General features: G+C 47.3%; 1 protein-coding gene across 1 annotated transcript; it reads left to right on the top strand.

The window, feature by feature from the left end:
- The first annotated feature begins 14,590 nt into the window (after window positions 1–14,590).
- On the top strand, window positions 14,591–15,904 carry LOC120844449 (zinc finger BED domain-containing protein 4-like). Its single transcript, XM_040216242.1, has one exon. The coding sequence runs from the start codon at window positions 14,591–14,593 to the stop codon at window positions 15,902–15,904; it is 1,314 nt and encodes a 437-aa protein (XP_040072176.1).
- The last annotated feature ends 1,229 nt before the right edge of the window (window positions 15,905–17,133 follow it).

Below are 17,133 nucleotides of genomic sequence, written 5' to 3'. Positions count from 1 at the left end.
GTATGTCACAAAATAAAGTTTCCGCAAACAACTTTTCCAAGTAAATAATTACGATGTGAGACACATCTTGAGTCATGAAAGAATCCGAAATTACGACCTATATCGAGAAATTAAATCCAAAATAGAGGTAAGTTTCGGTTTCGCTCCAGAATTAAAACGCGCACCCTTCCGTAATTAATACGCTAAACACCGTTCTTGTTTTTAGGTTAAAGAGGTGACCTACGCACATAAAACACTCAGTGAAGCCAGCACACTGGACAGGCTCAACAGCGGCACGCATCTTTGACCCTCACTAAACCCGCCATCTTGGAAAATGAGTGGCGCCACCTATAGTTAGTTGGAGTCGCGAATAGCGAACCTCCGAAGAGAGTTCGTTCTCTGACAACGCACTTTTGGCGCCGTTAATCTCATGGCATGTCGCACGCCCGCTCTTCACCGCTGCCCGAGCGAGAGTGTCCTCCTCTCCCGCTGGGTTGGCGCCGCGCGCGCGCCTGCGCCTATTCTGGCACAAGTAACGCCATCTCGTGGTCCAGTGGCAAACCGTGGGTTTCGGTACCTTTCGTGTCGCCGACGTGCTTTCATACCTTTCGTGTCGCCGACGCGTTTTCGTACTTTTCCTGTCGTCGACGTGTTTTCGCTCAAGGACTTCGAGGGTCGAGTGAAGGATGAGACACATGAGGCTTTCGCCTTAAAGTCGACCTCGTGATATGTTTGTATGCCGCCAATATTCCCCGAGGCCAACGTCAACTAGATTTCTATTGGCAGTGGACATGGTACAATCTGTGATCCCGAAATATGTAGAGTTCGGCTTTTCCTGTCACAATAGTGATTTAACAGGAGTTAGCAATCCCAATTCCCGACTGGACATTGATTGTAACTAAGCACAAGCCCACTTATCTTGCCGAACTCGTGTAAAGCCTGTAAGATGCAGTCGGCTACTGTCACTCTCGGGTTATAGCTTTACGAAGAAGGCTAAATAAGGACGTCGCCTTCTAGTATTGAAATTACGAAGACTTCATCCGAGGGCTTCATGTGAGTTTGCTTCTTCTTCTTTGTATTCTTTTCTTATGGATGCGGTTTGTGGTGCAGGGTAGGCTAGAAGGGAGAGGGGAGATACCTTCTCTGCCCTCCAGCCTTCCGTGTACTAAAGTGGAGAGAGCTTACTGCACTGCACGGGTGCTGTGTGCTCCAGACGAATAGGTCATTAATCTTCACCTCTAATGATCGATCAGAATCATCTAATCGGCGTAAATATTTTCAATCAACGTAACGTTGTCTTGAAACGTGAAATACTCATGTAAAGTGTGGAACATTGAAGCGGTCTGTTATTTATTGACCTCTCCAGTTAGTGATATTGCTTTGATCATCTTGGCAAGCGAGATGAACGAGTCATGTTGCTTCCAGTGGTCAAGCAGCGTCCGTGAAACAAGAGATAGATACCAGGCCTTCTGTATCTACAATTGAATGATTAGTGTGGGTGACATATTCATTGGCTAAGAGAATTAAAAGTAGTTATAATGAATGATGTTTTGCATGCAATACTATATAGTATTACACAGTAAAAAAGAAAGGCTGGTCGTGATTTATTATGTTCATCCTTCTTTGTGACTCCTTCCCATGTAGCGCATGAAGCGATGCTCACGTGGGGCCTCAAGTGGGTAAAGTGGGCTGGCGCCAGGCTGTATTTTTTTTAAAAATAACATCAATTATATTTATTTGAGTTAGATAAAAACTTATATGATTTAAACAACCTCAGCTTGAAAAGAGTGACATTTGCTCACTCGATATGTGTTTCTTAGAGGGTGCCAGGTATAAATCTTTCCTTCCTGAGCATTCTTTGCTTCAAGTACGAAATAAATGCACACGGGAATCAAACACTGATAGACAAACGGCGAATAGGAAATGTTTTCAGAGTTATTTTGGGAAAAACTGTTCGATTTAGGTAATTATAGTGAAGTCGGTGCGATTTAAAGTATTTAAATTGCGTTTTAAATCCTGTTGATTTTTATTCTCCCCCTCTGCTGGTGCAAACCCTGCGATACTCCCGTGGGTCTCACATCAGAATGGCGTGGGCATAGTCATTGCGGGTTGCCCGTGCGAAACCCTGTGGGTCCCACCTCATTTGTGCGGGGGTAAAATTAGCGTAGTTGGTGGCAAAGCGAGGGTATGCCCCCCTAGGCTACCGGCGTAGCACCCTCGTTGGTACCACTTCGGCTACGCCTGGGCATGCCCAACTTGGGCGTGCATAGTTTGGGTTGCTCCTGAAATACCCTGTGGTCCCACCTTCCTTACGCGAGACCAAAGTTAGCCTAGTTGGTTGCAAAGCGAGGGCATGTCCACCTGGCCTACGGACTTAGCACCCTCGTTGGTACCACTTCGGCTACGCCTGGGCATGCCCAACATGGGCATGCCTAGTTTGGGTTGCCCCTGCAATGCCCTGTGCGTCCCACCTCCCTTACGCGAGGGCCAAGTTAGCCTAGCTGGTGGCAAAGCGAGGGCATGCCCACCTTGGCTACCGACCTAGCACCCTCGTTTGTACCACTTCGGCTATGCGTGGGCATGCCAAACTTTGTCATGCCTAGTTTAGGTTGCCCCTGTAATACCCTGTGGGTCCCCCCACACTTACGCGAGGGCAAAGTTAGCCTAGTTGGTGGCAAGGCGAGGGCATTCCCACCTGGGCTAACGACATAGTACCCTCGTTGGTACCACTTCGGCTACGCGTGGGCATGCCCAACTGGGGCATGCCTAGTTTGGGTTGCCCCTGCAATACCCTGTTGGTCCCACCTAACTTATGTGAAGGCACAGTGACCGTAGTTGGTGGCAAAGCGAGGGCATGCCCACCTAGGCTACCGACGTAGCACTCGCGTTAGTACCACTTCGGCTACGCGTGGGCATGCCCAACTTGGGCATGCCTATTTCGGGTTGCTCGTGTGATATTCGTGGGTCCCACCAAGTGTTGGAGGTAACGCGTTACTAGTAACGACGTTACTGGTAACTCGTCACATTTTTCGTTAACGCAGTAACGTATGTCAGACAAGCCGTTGTGGGTGAGCAAAGAACCCTCTCGTTTATTCAGACACCAGTGAATATATACAGATGATTCGGGTCATGTGACCAGTGATAACAGTTCGCGAGGAATCGGCCCGTCGGCGCGTTATCAGGATGACACCACATCTTCCCCCATTTCTTTAGGTAGGAAAACGTAACAAATCGGTCTTTGTCGTAAACAAACTAGTCATTAATTCCAAGTCTTTTAAGAATCTACCAACACGCCCGGATCGCGTCGTTACACCGTGTGACGCGGTTTCACCCGCTGGGGCAGTCTCTTGGGTGCTGGTCGACGGATGATCGGACGTGCAAGGCTCGCTTGGCGGTGTGGTCTCCCCAGACTTGCTTGCATCATTGGACTTCTTGTCCGCGGGCTCGGCAGGGTGTTGACACTCGGGCTCTGCAGCAGGATCGTTGTCCGGCAGCAGAAACAGGTGACGGCGGAAGGTGCCGTCCTTTGTCCTGACCCAGTAGGACCTTGGTGTGTCCCCGGGGCGAAGGATGGTACCCGTAGCACTTCTGTCTCTCAGCCACACTTTGTTGCCTGCAGAAAGACTGCGCAAAGGTCTGGCCGCGTGACGCTTGTCAAAAAACTTTGTTTCCGCCTATACTCCTCATCTCTCTTCTTCCAAGAAGAGTTTGCCGTGCGAGGTTTGAGTAAAGATGGGGCACAAGGCACTCTTGAGCGAAGTCGTCGGCTCATAATAAGTTGTGCTGGACTAAAACCTGTAGGCCCAGGGGTGTTCCTGTAGTTCAGCAGCGCAAGGTAAGGGTCTTCTGCTTTCTTGAGGAGCAGTTTTAGAGTCCTTACCATACGTTCAACCTCACCGTTTGCATGCGGCTAGCGGGACTGGTCTCACGTGCTTGAACCCGTATGTCCTCGCAAAGTCTTGAAACAAACCCGATGCAAACTGGGGCCCGTTGTCCGAAACCACGGTCTTCGGAATCCCGTGTCGGGCGAAGATACTTTTCAGGTGTTGAATGACGGCCACAGATGACGTGCCTCTGTCCAGCAACGCCATTTCCGGGTACCTGGAGTGAAAGTCAACAACAACAACGTACACCGCTCCTTTTAGTTCAAATAAATCGACTCCTAGTTTCTCCCATGGTAGTTCTGGTGTTTCGGATGGGATCATCGGTTCCGAGAATTGCACGCGTTCACTGGCGCATTCTCGGATCAGTCGAATCATTCCTTCGGGCTCTAGCTTGTCTAGCTCTTTCTTTATTGCTTCTTTCATCGGTATGGGAATCCGACGAGGAGTAGACACCGCGTACGGGACGGCATCCGGTACTAAGCGTATCGTGTGTTCACCGGCCAGAGATCCCGTACCTTTGAACAGTTTGGGATACTTCGCTTCAACGTCTTTGACGCTCTCTATTTCGTCCAAGAATCGAACGATGCCTAAGGCATTGACCGCTGGGAACCCAAGATTGCGTTCCCAGCGCAGATTGGGGACGACGTAGATAGTCTGTCGTGAGCAGTCATCTTTCCAGGTGACGTTCGCGTGGAACTTGCCAACAGTGCAAATTCTTGCATCGCTCGGCCCTCGAAGATTTTCTGCTTCGTCTAGAGAGCGTGGAACGAGTGGAAACTTATCGCTGACTACAGTCACTTCCGCTCCCGTATCAACTTTCATTCGAAGTTCCTGACCATTTATCTGCACAGTCACGAAGAGCGCAGATAACGTGTTCTTCGACTGTTCGAGCGTGCCCAAGAAATGATCGCTATCGGGTGCGGTAATGACGTCGAGTTTCTTGCCGTCGCGTTTTTTGATGCGGCATGCTTTTCCGAAATGTCCTAACTTTTGACAAAAACGGCATTTTTCTCGTTGGGCGGGACAACTTGTCCTGGGATGCAGAGGACCAGCGCAGTAACTGCACCTCTTGCTGTTTGCAGTCCTTTGACTGGTTGAGGCTTCGTTCTTTCTAGCGGTCTTTTTCTGTTTCACGGCCGAAACGCATGCTTCGGCGCTTGCGGACTCTTGCCCTGCTAGTTCGGCTTGTTGTTCCTTTACTGTTTCGCTTGTCCGAGCTTTCGATAGAGCTACGTGTAACGTCAGCTTTGGATCCATTTGAAGCTCTTCTGAGAGAGTTTGGTTCAAAAGACCGACTACGAGTCGATGTCGGATAAGTCGTTCTTTCATGTCCTTGAACTCGCAACGCTCTGCTAGCCTGTGTAGCTCGGTCGCAAATCGGTCTACCGTTTCTCCCATTTGCTGTCGGCGTTGGTTGAAACGGGCACTCTCGTACACCGTGTTCTTGGTGTGAACGAAGTATCCGTCTAACCTTGACTTTATCAGGTCAAACTTCTTGACTTGAATTCTTCGTCTTTTACGCCTACTGAAAGCAGAATTTCTCGCGACTTCCGGCCCATCGTATAAAGAAGAGTTCTTACTTGAACTTCCTCAGGTTTCTCGAGCAGGCCCGATGCGAATCTGTAGTCGTCGAACTCGTCTATCCAGGCAGGCCAGTCAGCGGCGTTGTGGAAGTCGAACGGCTTCGGAGGCTTGAGTCCTGCCATGTCGACGTGGCGCCGGCTGCTGCTGGGGTGGCGAGGTCGACGCTGCTTCGGTCGTTGCTTAGGGGCTCGTACTCGTCGTTAGCGGCATTCCGTCGGAACCGGTCGGAATCCGCCCACTTCTGACACCATGTCAGACAAGCCGTCGTGGGTGAGCAAAGAACCCTCTCGTTTATTCAGACACCAGTGAATATATACAGATGATTCGGGTCATGTGACCAGTGATAACAGTTCGCGAGGAATCGGCCCGTCGGCGCATTATCAAGATGTCACCACAACGTACTCGTTAGTATTCGGAATGACTAACGAGTAAAGTATTTTTGTTACTTTTTTACGGTATCGGCTATCAAGTTACGTTACTCGTTACTTTTGACCAAAACTGGTGAAATACATCAGGTATTTGGGAAAAGGTCACGACGCTTGATCTAACGTTTAGAATAGCAATCTTGCGCATAAAACTGGAGACGTTAGGGGATCTAAATTTAGGTCACTAAGCTCAATGGAGGGTCTAGCTTCTCTGCTCGAGGGGCAACTACTTGCGCTCGAGCACGCGATGCCCAGGCAATGCCGTATCTTGCTGCTAAGACTTCTGAACCTTTGATTTTCTAAAACGGTGGGTTTTCCCCTTATCAGTCCATCTATTCACCCATCCATCTCAAAATCCTGCGCAAGCTTATCGCTGCACGGAACCAGTATCCGTTACAGTAAACTTAAAAAAAGAACAAAAAAAAAACTTTCTGACCAAAAGACGACATTATCTCGCTTCTCGAAGACGAAACAAACCTTCGGCTACCAGCTAATTCCGTTCGTCCTCATTTTTTTTCATAGTGTCACCACCACCCACAAGACTTGAACGAACGACTGCGTTACAGCACCCTCCCCTCCCTCCTCGTCCCCCTCTGCTTTGGGCAGCAGAGGTGGGCAGCGGGGGGGGGGGGGGGGGGGGGTGGAGTCCGAGAGAGACATCTATTTAAAACAGTGGACAACTAGTGGCGAGCGATTTGCTCGTTTCTCTAGTTACAAGAAAAAAAAAACACCCTTTGTGGGATTTATTACTCTCGCTCTCCCCCTCGCTGCCTGAAACTTTCTGACTTACTTTTGTACACAAAACAATCTTTCGCTTGATTATTCTTTTCTTCACTAAGGTCATAATAAAAAATTAAAAAAAAAAACTTTTAAACCTAAAAAAAAAACTTACAAACAAAAAACCTTTTTTTTTTTCTTCGTAGAAAATTGAAGAGTTATTGCTGGTGAGAGGCAGCAAGTGATTATAACCACTGTGCTGGTAACCGGTGTCCTGTTCCACATAGTGAAGTAAATCAGCCTCTGGTAATAGTATGAGCCGGACTGTTACTAAAACCGGCGTAAAGATGAAGGGTGTTGGTTGGCTGGTTGTGTTCCAACAGTCCCCGTTCGCATGCTGTAGTTTATAAAAGCCGATTGACTTTCAATTGGTCTTCTGGAAGTTTTCTCTTTCACGAGACCAAAGGCATGTTTGTAAGCGAACACATCTCTGCCAAACATATGTACTCGAACACAAAAGTAACGCAAAAGTAACACAAAAGTAATGTTCGTTAGTTTTGAAAAGTAACGGTTACGGTATATCGTTACGTTTGTAAAAAAGTAACGTAGCTCAATAACGCGTTAATTTTTACCAAACTAACGAGTAACGCTATTTCGTTACTTTTTTCCGGTAACGGGCACAACACTGAGACACTTCCACCTTACTTATGTGAGGGCAAAGTCAGGGTTGTTGGTAGCGAAGCGAGGGTATTCCCACCTGGGCTACCGACATAGCACCCTCGCTGATACCACTTCGGCTACGCATGGCCATGCCCAACTTGGGTACACCATTTCGGATTTCTCGTGCGATACCGTGTGGGTCCCACCTCACTTATTCATGCGTGAAGTTAGCGTAGTTAGTAGCAAAGCGAGGGCATTTCCACCTGAGCTACCGACATAGCACCCTCGTTGGTACCACTTCGGCTACTCGTGGGCATGTCCAACTTGCGCATGCCCAGTTTGGGTTTTCCCTGCAATACCCTCTGGGTCCCACCACACTTACGCAAGGGCAAAGTTCGCCTAGTTGGTGGCAAAACGAGGGCATGCCCACCTTGGCTACCGACTTAGCACCCTCGTTCGTACCACTTCGGCTACGCGTAGGCATGCCGGCCTGCCTATTTCGGGTTGCGCGTGCAACACCCCGTGGGTCCCACCTCACTTATGCGAGGGCTAAGTTAGACTTGTTGGTGGCAAAGCGAGGGCATGCCCATTGTGACACCGACTTAGCACCCTCGTTGGTACAACTTCGGATATACGTGGCCATGCCGAACTTGGGAACGCCTATTTCGGATTTCCCGTGCAATACGCCGTGGGTCTTACCTCACTCATTCGAGGGCAAAGTTAGCGTAGTTGGTAGCAAAGTGAGGGAATTTCCACCTGAGCTACCGACATAGCACCCTCGTTGGTACCAGTTCGGCTACTTTTGGAATGACGTCATGTGACATCTTTTTGGAACACTGCGCGCGTTTCATTATGTGACATCAAAGACGTATGCCCCAATTCAAGTTAAAGCAAGTAGGCAGGCGAGCTGATCCTTACAAACTAGAGTCATCTTTCGGTAGCCGGGGTCTTTGTACTTTTGTTCTTTGGGTCTTACCTTTCACGATTCAGTGACTTCAGACAGCGTTTGTCTTCTTGTCTTGTTGTGGGCATATTTAAGGATATGATCTGGAAAATAAATCTTTAGCTGCGTTCGCAGTTTCGTGTCTCTCCGTCCTCTTTTGTCCGCTCGCTCCAGTGTTACCATGTCTACTAATTCAGCTTCCCCGCTAAATTTAGTGGTGAAATTGAATTGGTGTGTAGGTCTGTGACGTCCCATAGAGAAACATTGCGCCCCTTACCATATGGGCGGGATCAGTGTTGAGTTCACGTCACATTATTTTGCCGCTAAATCTGACGGGTAAACTTAATCCGGCTTTACTGAATCCGGCTTTAAGAAAATGAGGAACAACTAGGCAAAAAACTTTTCACGCTAAAAGTAGTTCTCAACGTGGATACTTATTGAAAGGTTTACTAAAATCTCAGAAGAGTCCTGGCTTATCAAGTTTGCGGGCATTCTCACGAATAGATGAAACATGCTAATTGGTAGTGGACAACCCTTTTTTAAAACCATGTTGAAATGGGCACAAAATATTCTTAACCACCAAAAAGGAAGTAAGGGAATTTTTTGTTCTGAAAGTTCAGTACCGGAGATAGGCTTAATTTGGTACCGAATCACCGAGGATTGTAATTTTAACCGTGAAAAAGTTTAGGCATTAAAAAAGTTATTAATTAAATATGAGGAAAATACATAGAAAATACATGTATCTTCCTCATGTTTAATTACTGTTACCAACACGCTCGTTTTGTACTTACTGAAAAAAGTTATTAGTAACTTAGTATTCAGCGTATATGTTGAGAAGGCCGTTTTACGTGGGGTAGAAATCTTTACACACTGTATTGAATTGGAGTTTAGATTCCAAACACGCTCGTCGAAATACGGAGTCTGTTCTAAAACTCGGTGTCTGTTGCCGACTCCAACTGTCTATGTATTCCGATTTCACGTCAAACAAGTATTGATATGAAAATTGTGCCCCGGTTTTTGTTTCATTTCGTACACTTGAAATTTATGATCCGGGTGAAGATGTTTTATGGATCTATCAAAATGCATCAAAAGGGTAATAATTTTCCAAGTAGACATATCAGGAAAGTGTCGCAGGCTCATTTTGGGATGCACCACAACTCCCCACAGAGTAGGGAAATGAGGAAGTATCCCCGAACGAAATGAGGCTACCGGGGGGATCTCATGTGGTGATATGGGCGCTGCCCACGTTAGCCCACTGTAAGCTCCACGAGGGGGACTGATTTGGGCTGCCCACCTATGCTCCCTGTAGGCTCCATGAGGAGTTCCCTTGTGGGCTGCCTAAGTAAACCCGCTGTGGGCCCCACGAGTGGATCCCATGTGGGACGCGCAAAAAGGCCCCCCGTGGGTTCTTCGAGGCAGGCGGGGTGGGCTGCCCGAGTGGGCCCCACTTCAGCCCGACTTCCCAGACCGACAGGAAATACGTCGGCTACCCAAGTGGGACCCTCGTCGCCCCCCCCCCCCCCCCCCCCCCCCCCCCTTTCAGCGTCCTGTTCGTGCTACTTGTGTTGTGCTTTACGTTTCTTAAGCCTTCAATGAATATAGATACATGCATTGCTAAGGGTGTTCCGAATTAGTTTCACGAAGGGATCAATTTGGATTGAACGACTACCGCATATGTTTTTATTGGAACGATTATTGCCCCTCACTTCATTTAAACCTCGCTTTGTTTCTTGTTCATAGACCCCGACCTCGACCTCCACTTTGAGCGTCTCCAAGGTGAGATTCTCTCCGCATGTGCCGCCTGTTTCGGACAGCAGCATCAGCGATGTCGAAAAATGGCATGTGCTATGCGGGAGGAATTGAACACGCGGTCATTTTGAAGCGCGTTAGCTCGGGCGTGCAATTCGGTTCTGTCTATAACGGGTATTTCTTTACTTTTCACAGCGAGGATTCTGCAACTGTATGGAAGCCTCTTTTACCTCCACGGTAAAGGTACGAAAATCGAGAAACGTGACCACTCTTTCTCTTTGTTCTGTACTCTCTTAACACAGAACAAGTTTCATTCGCCAGATTTTACGAGAAAATCGTCTGGAAGGACCGTAAAAAAAAGAATGAGAGCCGTTTACAACTCCCTGTAATGCCGAATTAGAGCGCAGCTCTTGAGGAGGAGGAGGGAAGAATACTGGGGGTCACGTGCTCTCGGGGGGTCGCGTGACCTGTGGGAAAGGTCACGTGCCTTGGGTGGTCACGTGACACCCCCCGAGGTCACGTGGGAGGTCACGTGACACCCCAGGTCACGTGACCACCCAGGTCACGAGTCCCAGAGATTTGGCGGGAAAATTTTTCCGTTAGATTTAGCGGGGAAATCGTTCTGCTAGATTTAGCGGGGAAAATTTTCCGCTAAATTTAGCGGGTAAAATTTTCCGCTAGATTTAGCGGGGAAATTTTTTCGCTAGATCTAGCGGGGAAATTTTCCGCTAGATTTAGCGGGGAAATTTTTCCGCTAGATTTAGCGGGGAAATTTTTCGGCTAGATTTAGCGGGGAAACTTTTCCGCTAGATTTAGCGGGGAAATTTACTCATAACGCTCCGCGCGGTTACGCACCGCGCGGCGTCGGCGTCGGCGTAACCACCGCGTCGCCGTCGGCGCCGTCGCCCTCGCCGTCGGCGTCGCCGCTCATGCCGGAAACGGGCGCCTAAGAGCTGCGCTCTAAAACCGTCACGAAGGACCGTGACCTCATGTGACACCAGGATGTCACATGAATCCCTGACGTCATCTGAGGCCATAACGTCAGTTGCCATCGTGAGCTGATGTGACATTATTAACGTCGCGTGACGGCGTAAAGTAGCAGAGGCACTTGACGTCACCATGGCACGTGATGGCAGGGAGTGACGTGACACCATGTGGCACCACGGAGTCATGTGACCCCGTGACGCCACGTCACGTTGAGGTGTATTTTATGTGCTGAGCTCGCTCACAACGCAATCTGTGCCGCCCGGTCTTTGTCAGCATGATCAAGCTGGTGTAATCGTTCTTTTCAGAAATTCCTTCGAGTCCCAAATGGCTAGTTTCATTTGTAAACACATCAGAAACGCTTCATACGTGCTGCTGAAGGTTACCTTACTGTCTGGAGAACAATATCTTGTAACTAAGAAAAAAACAAACAAAAAACAACAACAACAAAGCATAGAACACCCGAAGCACGTTGGGGACGTTGGGAATGCAGTATTGTGCACGTTACTGTAAACGTTTCATCAATTACAATTAGAAGTTCTCTTGGTTAAAAAGACATTTCGATAGATTTCTTTATTACTTAAAAAGAGTCCATTGACCGTTACTCGGAAAACTAATCGTTACTTTTCTGATTTCCTCAGATTTTGAAACAACCAATTTTTGCCGGTTTAAAAACGTGTATCTCTTAATGTTCACCATTGTATTAAAATCGCCAACTTACAAACTACTCATCCTTTAAATCCACCAGTTATGGTAAACCTTCTTAATGTAGGAGACTTGGTTAGAGGAATCCTTGCTAGGTAACTCGTAGAAACATTGTGCGCCATTAGAAAGGGGAGGGAAACTAGTAAAATTTAAAAATAATTTTAGTACTTTCAAAAGTAGTCAGGTTACTCGTGTTAAATGATTACAAAATTACTAAAAAGTAATCGATCACAAGTAATTTGACAAGTTGTAGTTGGAACCACAGATATCTGTAATTTACCCTTGGCTCTTCGTTTAAAGCACCGCTGACAATACAAATTATGAATTTTGTTTATTGTCCCAAAGAAATGGAAATGATTCTTACACACACCCCTGAACAATAAAAGATTCAAAAGTGCCTAATGGCGCCGAAAGTTCGGTATAAAACCCCGCTTGAGTAGATAACGAAGTTGGCGAGCTGGTGCCTCCCGGCTGCTTCTTACTTCTCCAAAACGGACAGTCGTATTGCTATGACTTTGCGCTTAGTCTAGCACTCCAGCATTTTACGTGTTCATCTTCGTCTTCATAGGGCACAAAAGCCAACGTAGCACAGAACACTCGGCTTTCTAAAACGAGAGATTTGCAATTGGCCCATATGAAGCCTAATTAAAAAAAAAAGTGATTGCTGTTTTCTTTTGGTAACTATCAGTATAGGTGGTGAAGCCGTCGAAAGCCGCCATATTTAGAGTAAGCAATATGCGCGGAGATGTCGGAGTGTTTTTCTCTGCCACGCCAGGGCTGCTTTCTTCATATATTGAAAGAAGCGGCGCGTTGCAATCGGAAGAGCTCAATAAATATTTTTTATAATTTTTTTGTCTAATCTACAAAAAAAATAATAATTTTTTTAAAATGTCATTATTAAGGTATATGACGAAACTTTTACTTGCGAATCTTCCCAACTTCTTCACCATATTCGTAACCGCAAAAACGAAATCCGAATAGATGGGTATGCTAAGAAAAAACGCAACAAAGGAAAAGCAAATTTCCCCTTCTTCAAATTATTTTTTGTTGGTGCGACGCAATTCTGACGCGTTTCAGACAATAAAGTATATCTTAGGTTGTCATGCAATATAATTTTTGTAATCAGTTCGTGCTGGCTTGTTCCAGGGAATCTCTTAGTAATTGAACCTCTTGAATTCTATAACCATTAAACACCATAATGGTATTGCGCCAATCTTACTGAACATTTAATCGTGTTGGAGGACGTTGAACGCCTGCGTTTGCAAATAGCCAGGCTCACAACATTCGTGTCAAAGTGGCGTAAATAAATAAAAGTTGGCACAGCCGATAGGACCGCGAGTCCACTATTATTTATGAATCAACAAAAGCATAGTGTTTATATTTTTTGTTTACAAAGAGAATTCACCGATGCTATATGGTTCATGTCCATACAGCGCTTCACAGCGGAGCGCCTGCCTTTGCCCCTTCCATGGGTGAGTAAGAGGCCTCTTTCACCTTATCGGGACAGCATGCCCAACCTTTTTGATGTATATACATGAGCAAAAGCAAACTGTTATATGTGGATTGATTCCTTTGAAGTGGATTTTGATCTATAGCTGAGATGCTGCAGAATCTTGAACTAGGATATTGTGCTAAGATTATGATTTACGAGCTCACTCCTCCTTCGCAGTTTTTAGTAGTTTCTATATTAAAATGGCTAAAAATAGAAGCAAATTTACACCCAAGCTTTCACGCTCAAATACATTATAAGCAGTGTTTCGAGGTATATTCCTCTTCTAAGTATGCTGCACCTCCACTTCTTTCCCACAGCAATATTATTTTCATGGATACAAAACCGTTATTCTATACGTGCTCCCCTTGAGAGTAGAGATGTAAAATTTCCGGAAATTTTGAAGGCCGGAAAAAAACGACGAAAAAAACAAGTTTTTTTCCGGAAATTTTGAAAACATTCGAAAAATATTCTCAACAGCTATAATTCAGTAATGATTCGAAATATATCGACAGAGGTCAACAACCGCAAGATATTTCCGCCAGTTTTACGGTGAACTATTATATTATATCACCTTTTTTAACGTTTACGACAACTTTTGTCAATTTAGCTGAGCTTTGACTACTCATCTGGCAACAACCGATAGCACCTACGCAGTTCTTCGTTCCCGCCGGTGCCGTTCGCGCTCTCGACGGGCAGTCGGAGGAGCCATATCACTTTAGCTTTCCCAGCCCCTTAGTGAAAGTTCTGAGCATCTTACTCTGGTGTGGACACTTGCCGTGGACCGTGGGGCTGTCAAAACTGTGTGCTGTGCGCCGTGGAGAGGTCAGCCAGGGCAGCTATAACGCTTTAGCTTGAACAGCGCCGTTTCTGAAACCTCGCGCGTATCGTTCTCGGGTATGGACTTTCGCCGTGGATCCGTGAAAACTGTGCGCTGTTCGCTATGGTGAGGCCGCGCTCCAACGTTTGGAGGAACTTTGACGTGCTAAACAGTGGTAAGGGGCCAGCGGTGTGCAGATTTTGCTGTGCCAAATACGAATTTCCCAACGCAACTCGCTTGCGGCAGCACATCGAAAGGTGCTCGAAGTGCCCCCCGGACATCAGGTCTGCAGCATCGGACGACCCGACAAGATCAGAGTCTGGGGCATGTCGGTCCAGGAGCCCATCTGTGGAAGTTTTACGGTCAGAGCGTGCACCTGTGGAAAATGAAAGCACAAGCTCTCAAAATGAGGCCGACAGATATGTCAAGCAGCGAACTTCTATAGAAGCGTTCGTTGACAGAATGACGCAAGGGTGTCAAAGCAAGCTTGATGAGGCGCTGGCTCGAGCGATATATGCCAGTGGAACGCCTTTATCAGTTACGGAAAACAGATACTCGCGAGAGGCGTTCAAGCTCCTCAGGCCCGCATTCGTGCCGCCTTCCAGGCATTCTTTAGGTGGACGACTCTTGGAGGCCGAGTATGCCCGAGTGATGACGCAGGTGGAAGAGAAAGTCAACGCCGCTCTGTGCGTCACTGTACTCACGGACAGCTGGACCAATGTACGGGGCGAGAGCATCTTGAACTTTGTGTTGGCTACACCGAAGCTTATTTTCTACAGCGCCGTGGAGACGGAAGATCACAGGCACACAGGAGACTACATCGCGGGAGAGATTGTGAAGGTTGTGGAGAAAATTGGAACCGACAAGGTTTTCGTTCTTGTTACCGACAATGCAAGCAACATGAAGGCCGCGTGGACAATCGTCAGTCTGCGCTACCCTAGCATCACTACTCTTGGATGCTGTGCTCATGGACTAAACTTGTTGCTGTCGGACATGCTCAAACTGGTGACATTGCAAGAAGTTTGCAAGAGGTCCAAGACTGTAATCAAGTATGTCAGAAACTCTCACGTGGTTGCGGCTCACTTTGCTAAGAGGCAAGAAGAGTGCTATGCTGGAAACCAGACCACATTAAAACTACCAGCTGAAACTCGCTGGGCGGGCATTTTGATGTCACTAGAAGGCTTACTGAAGAACAAAGAAGCTTTACAGAAAACTGTGATCGCTGCGGAGCTTCAAGTGAGCAGGGAAATAAGATCAACGATATTAGATGAAGACTACTTTTGGCGAGATGTGCAAATCACCTTCCACGTGTTGCAGCCAGTTGCCCGTGCTATTTCCGAGGCTGAGTCAGACACTGCTGTCCTCTCAGACGTCCATGAGATCCTCTTGAAAGTAACAAGACAAGTCGAAGAGGCCCTTCCAAACTCTGCCTTGACAACGGGCGAAAAGGAAAGAGTAGCAGAAATCTTGCGTGAGCGACGCAACTTTATTTGCCGTCCAGCACATGCTGCCGCAAATTTGCTCGACCCGAAGTTCGAAGGGCGGTGCTTAAGTGACGAAGAGGTATGCCACGCAATGGACTACATCACAGAGACAACAGAAAGGATGTGTCTCGATGTGGGAAAAGTGTTGTCAAATCTCGCCGAATACCGGGTCCAGTCAGGTGCTTGGTCGAGGAAGGCATTGGAGGACTCGGCGAAGCATATTCCACCGTCCACGTGGTGGCAAGGGCTGTGTGCCTCTGAACCCCTGGTACCAATTGCTTGTCGCCTTCTCCAAGTCCCGCCCTCCTCCGCTGCGTGCGAACGAAACTGGTCGAAGTTCAGTGGTGTCCACACCAAAAGTAGGAACCGACTCAAAGGACACAGAGTGCAGAAGTTGGTGTTTGTTCGCTCCAATCTCGAGCTCAGGAGCCCTGATCTGAAATACCACGACGGAGATGACTCAAGCGTGGAGTCAGAATAGCCCTAACTAACACACTGCTTTGGAACATCCGTCTTAATTTACAAAAGATATCTAGTCAACGCGTGCATATCTACCTCATCCAATGTTGGTTTTGAAGTTTGATCCTGTACTCTTTAATGCAGAACTAGTTGTACCCTTAGAAGGGAAAAGGGTCATGACAAAATACATCAATGTTGTTAAACTTCACTCCCCTTTGAATATGATTATTTAACGTGGCATTAAAACATGGCACTACCTTCATGATAGTACATAAAGCAATTAATTTCTTCAGTGGTTGACATATGCGACTATATTTCGCCACTCTGCTGTTATGTGCTGTTATGTTATTTAAAGCTATGTTCATGCTGGTGCGGTAGTGGAGATCCGGCTCTAAATTAAGAGTCTCGTATATTAATTTATTGACCGAGAAAAACGCCATAGAGGACTTAGAAACACGGCTTCATCACATGCGTACACACTACCAACAAGCCTCGGACAGCACTGTCATTTCTCCTCCGTATAAGGCGTTCACACTGAACAGTAAAGCAACGGTCATTCGGGATGATTGCTGCATAGTTTTTAGACAACGCAAACGGTGCAACGACGGGGTGAGGCGGCAGACAACCCGAGGTGATTGTGTTTCCTCACTTGCCCCGCCGTCGCGCTGTTTTGTTTTCTTAGGGGCTGAAAGATGTATTATGTTTAGTATAGCATGATTAAGTTTCCGCCTGCTCTGCCGGCAAAACTCAACTCAGAGGAGCGTGATGGCCATTTTCCCTTTCGATGAGGTCAGCGATATCAATTATAACGTTCGTTGCAGAAATTTGCTTAATAGATTTGTTAATACTTCAAAAACTTGGGTTTCGGTTTTTTTCCCGAATACTATGTCGGGGAAAAAACCAGAAAATACAGTTTTTTTCCAAAATTTCCGGTTTTTTTCCGAGCCCTCGCATCACTACTTGAGAGAACTCTAGATGGCAAAAGCGGGGAACACGACATAAAGTTAAAAAAAATTGCGGTGGCTTAGCTTGGCTATGCCAGGATATACGTACCGTGAGCTTATGCGCACAAAATTAGAGGCGCCATCAAACGGTTCCGGTGCAGCGTCAGGCTTGGCTACTGCGCAACGGGGACCTACAGCTGGGCACGCGGCGGCGCCAGTGCGTCTGCCGCGGCTATGACGTCACTCCTCTGGAATGCGCAGACCGGCGAGGCGGGCGCGGCGGCGGCGGAGCGCGCGGTGGCGGCTT

The sequence above is a fragment of the Ixodes scapularis genome, unplaced genomic scaffold (genome assembly GCF_016920785.2).
Source record: "Ixodes scapularis isolate PalLabHiFi unplaced genomic scaffold, ASM1692078v2 PGA_scaffold13__105_contigs__length_92229423, whole genome shotgun sequence".
NCBI classification, from domain to species: Eukaryota; Metazoa; Arthropoda; class Arachnida; order Ixodida; family Ixodidae; genus Ixodes; species Ixodes scapularis.
Note: the sequence above shows the minus strand (reverse complement) of the source record. Positions and strands in the feature narration are given on the sequence as shown.

Coding starts and splice junctions, on each gene's coding strand:
- LOC120844449 (XM_040216242.1), top strand. CDS start 14,591: ATGACGCAGGTGGAAGAGAAAGTCAACGCCGCTCTGTGCGTCACTGTA.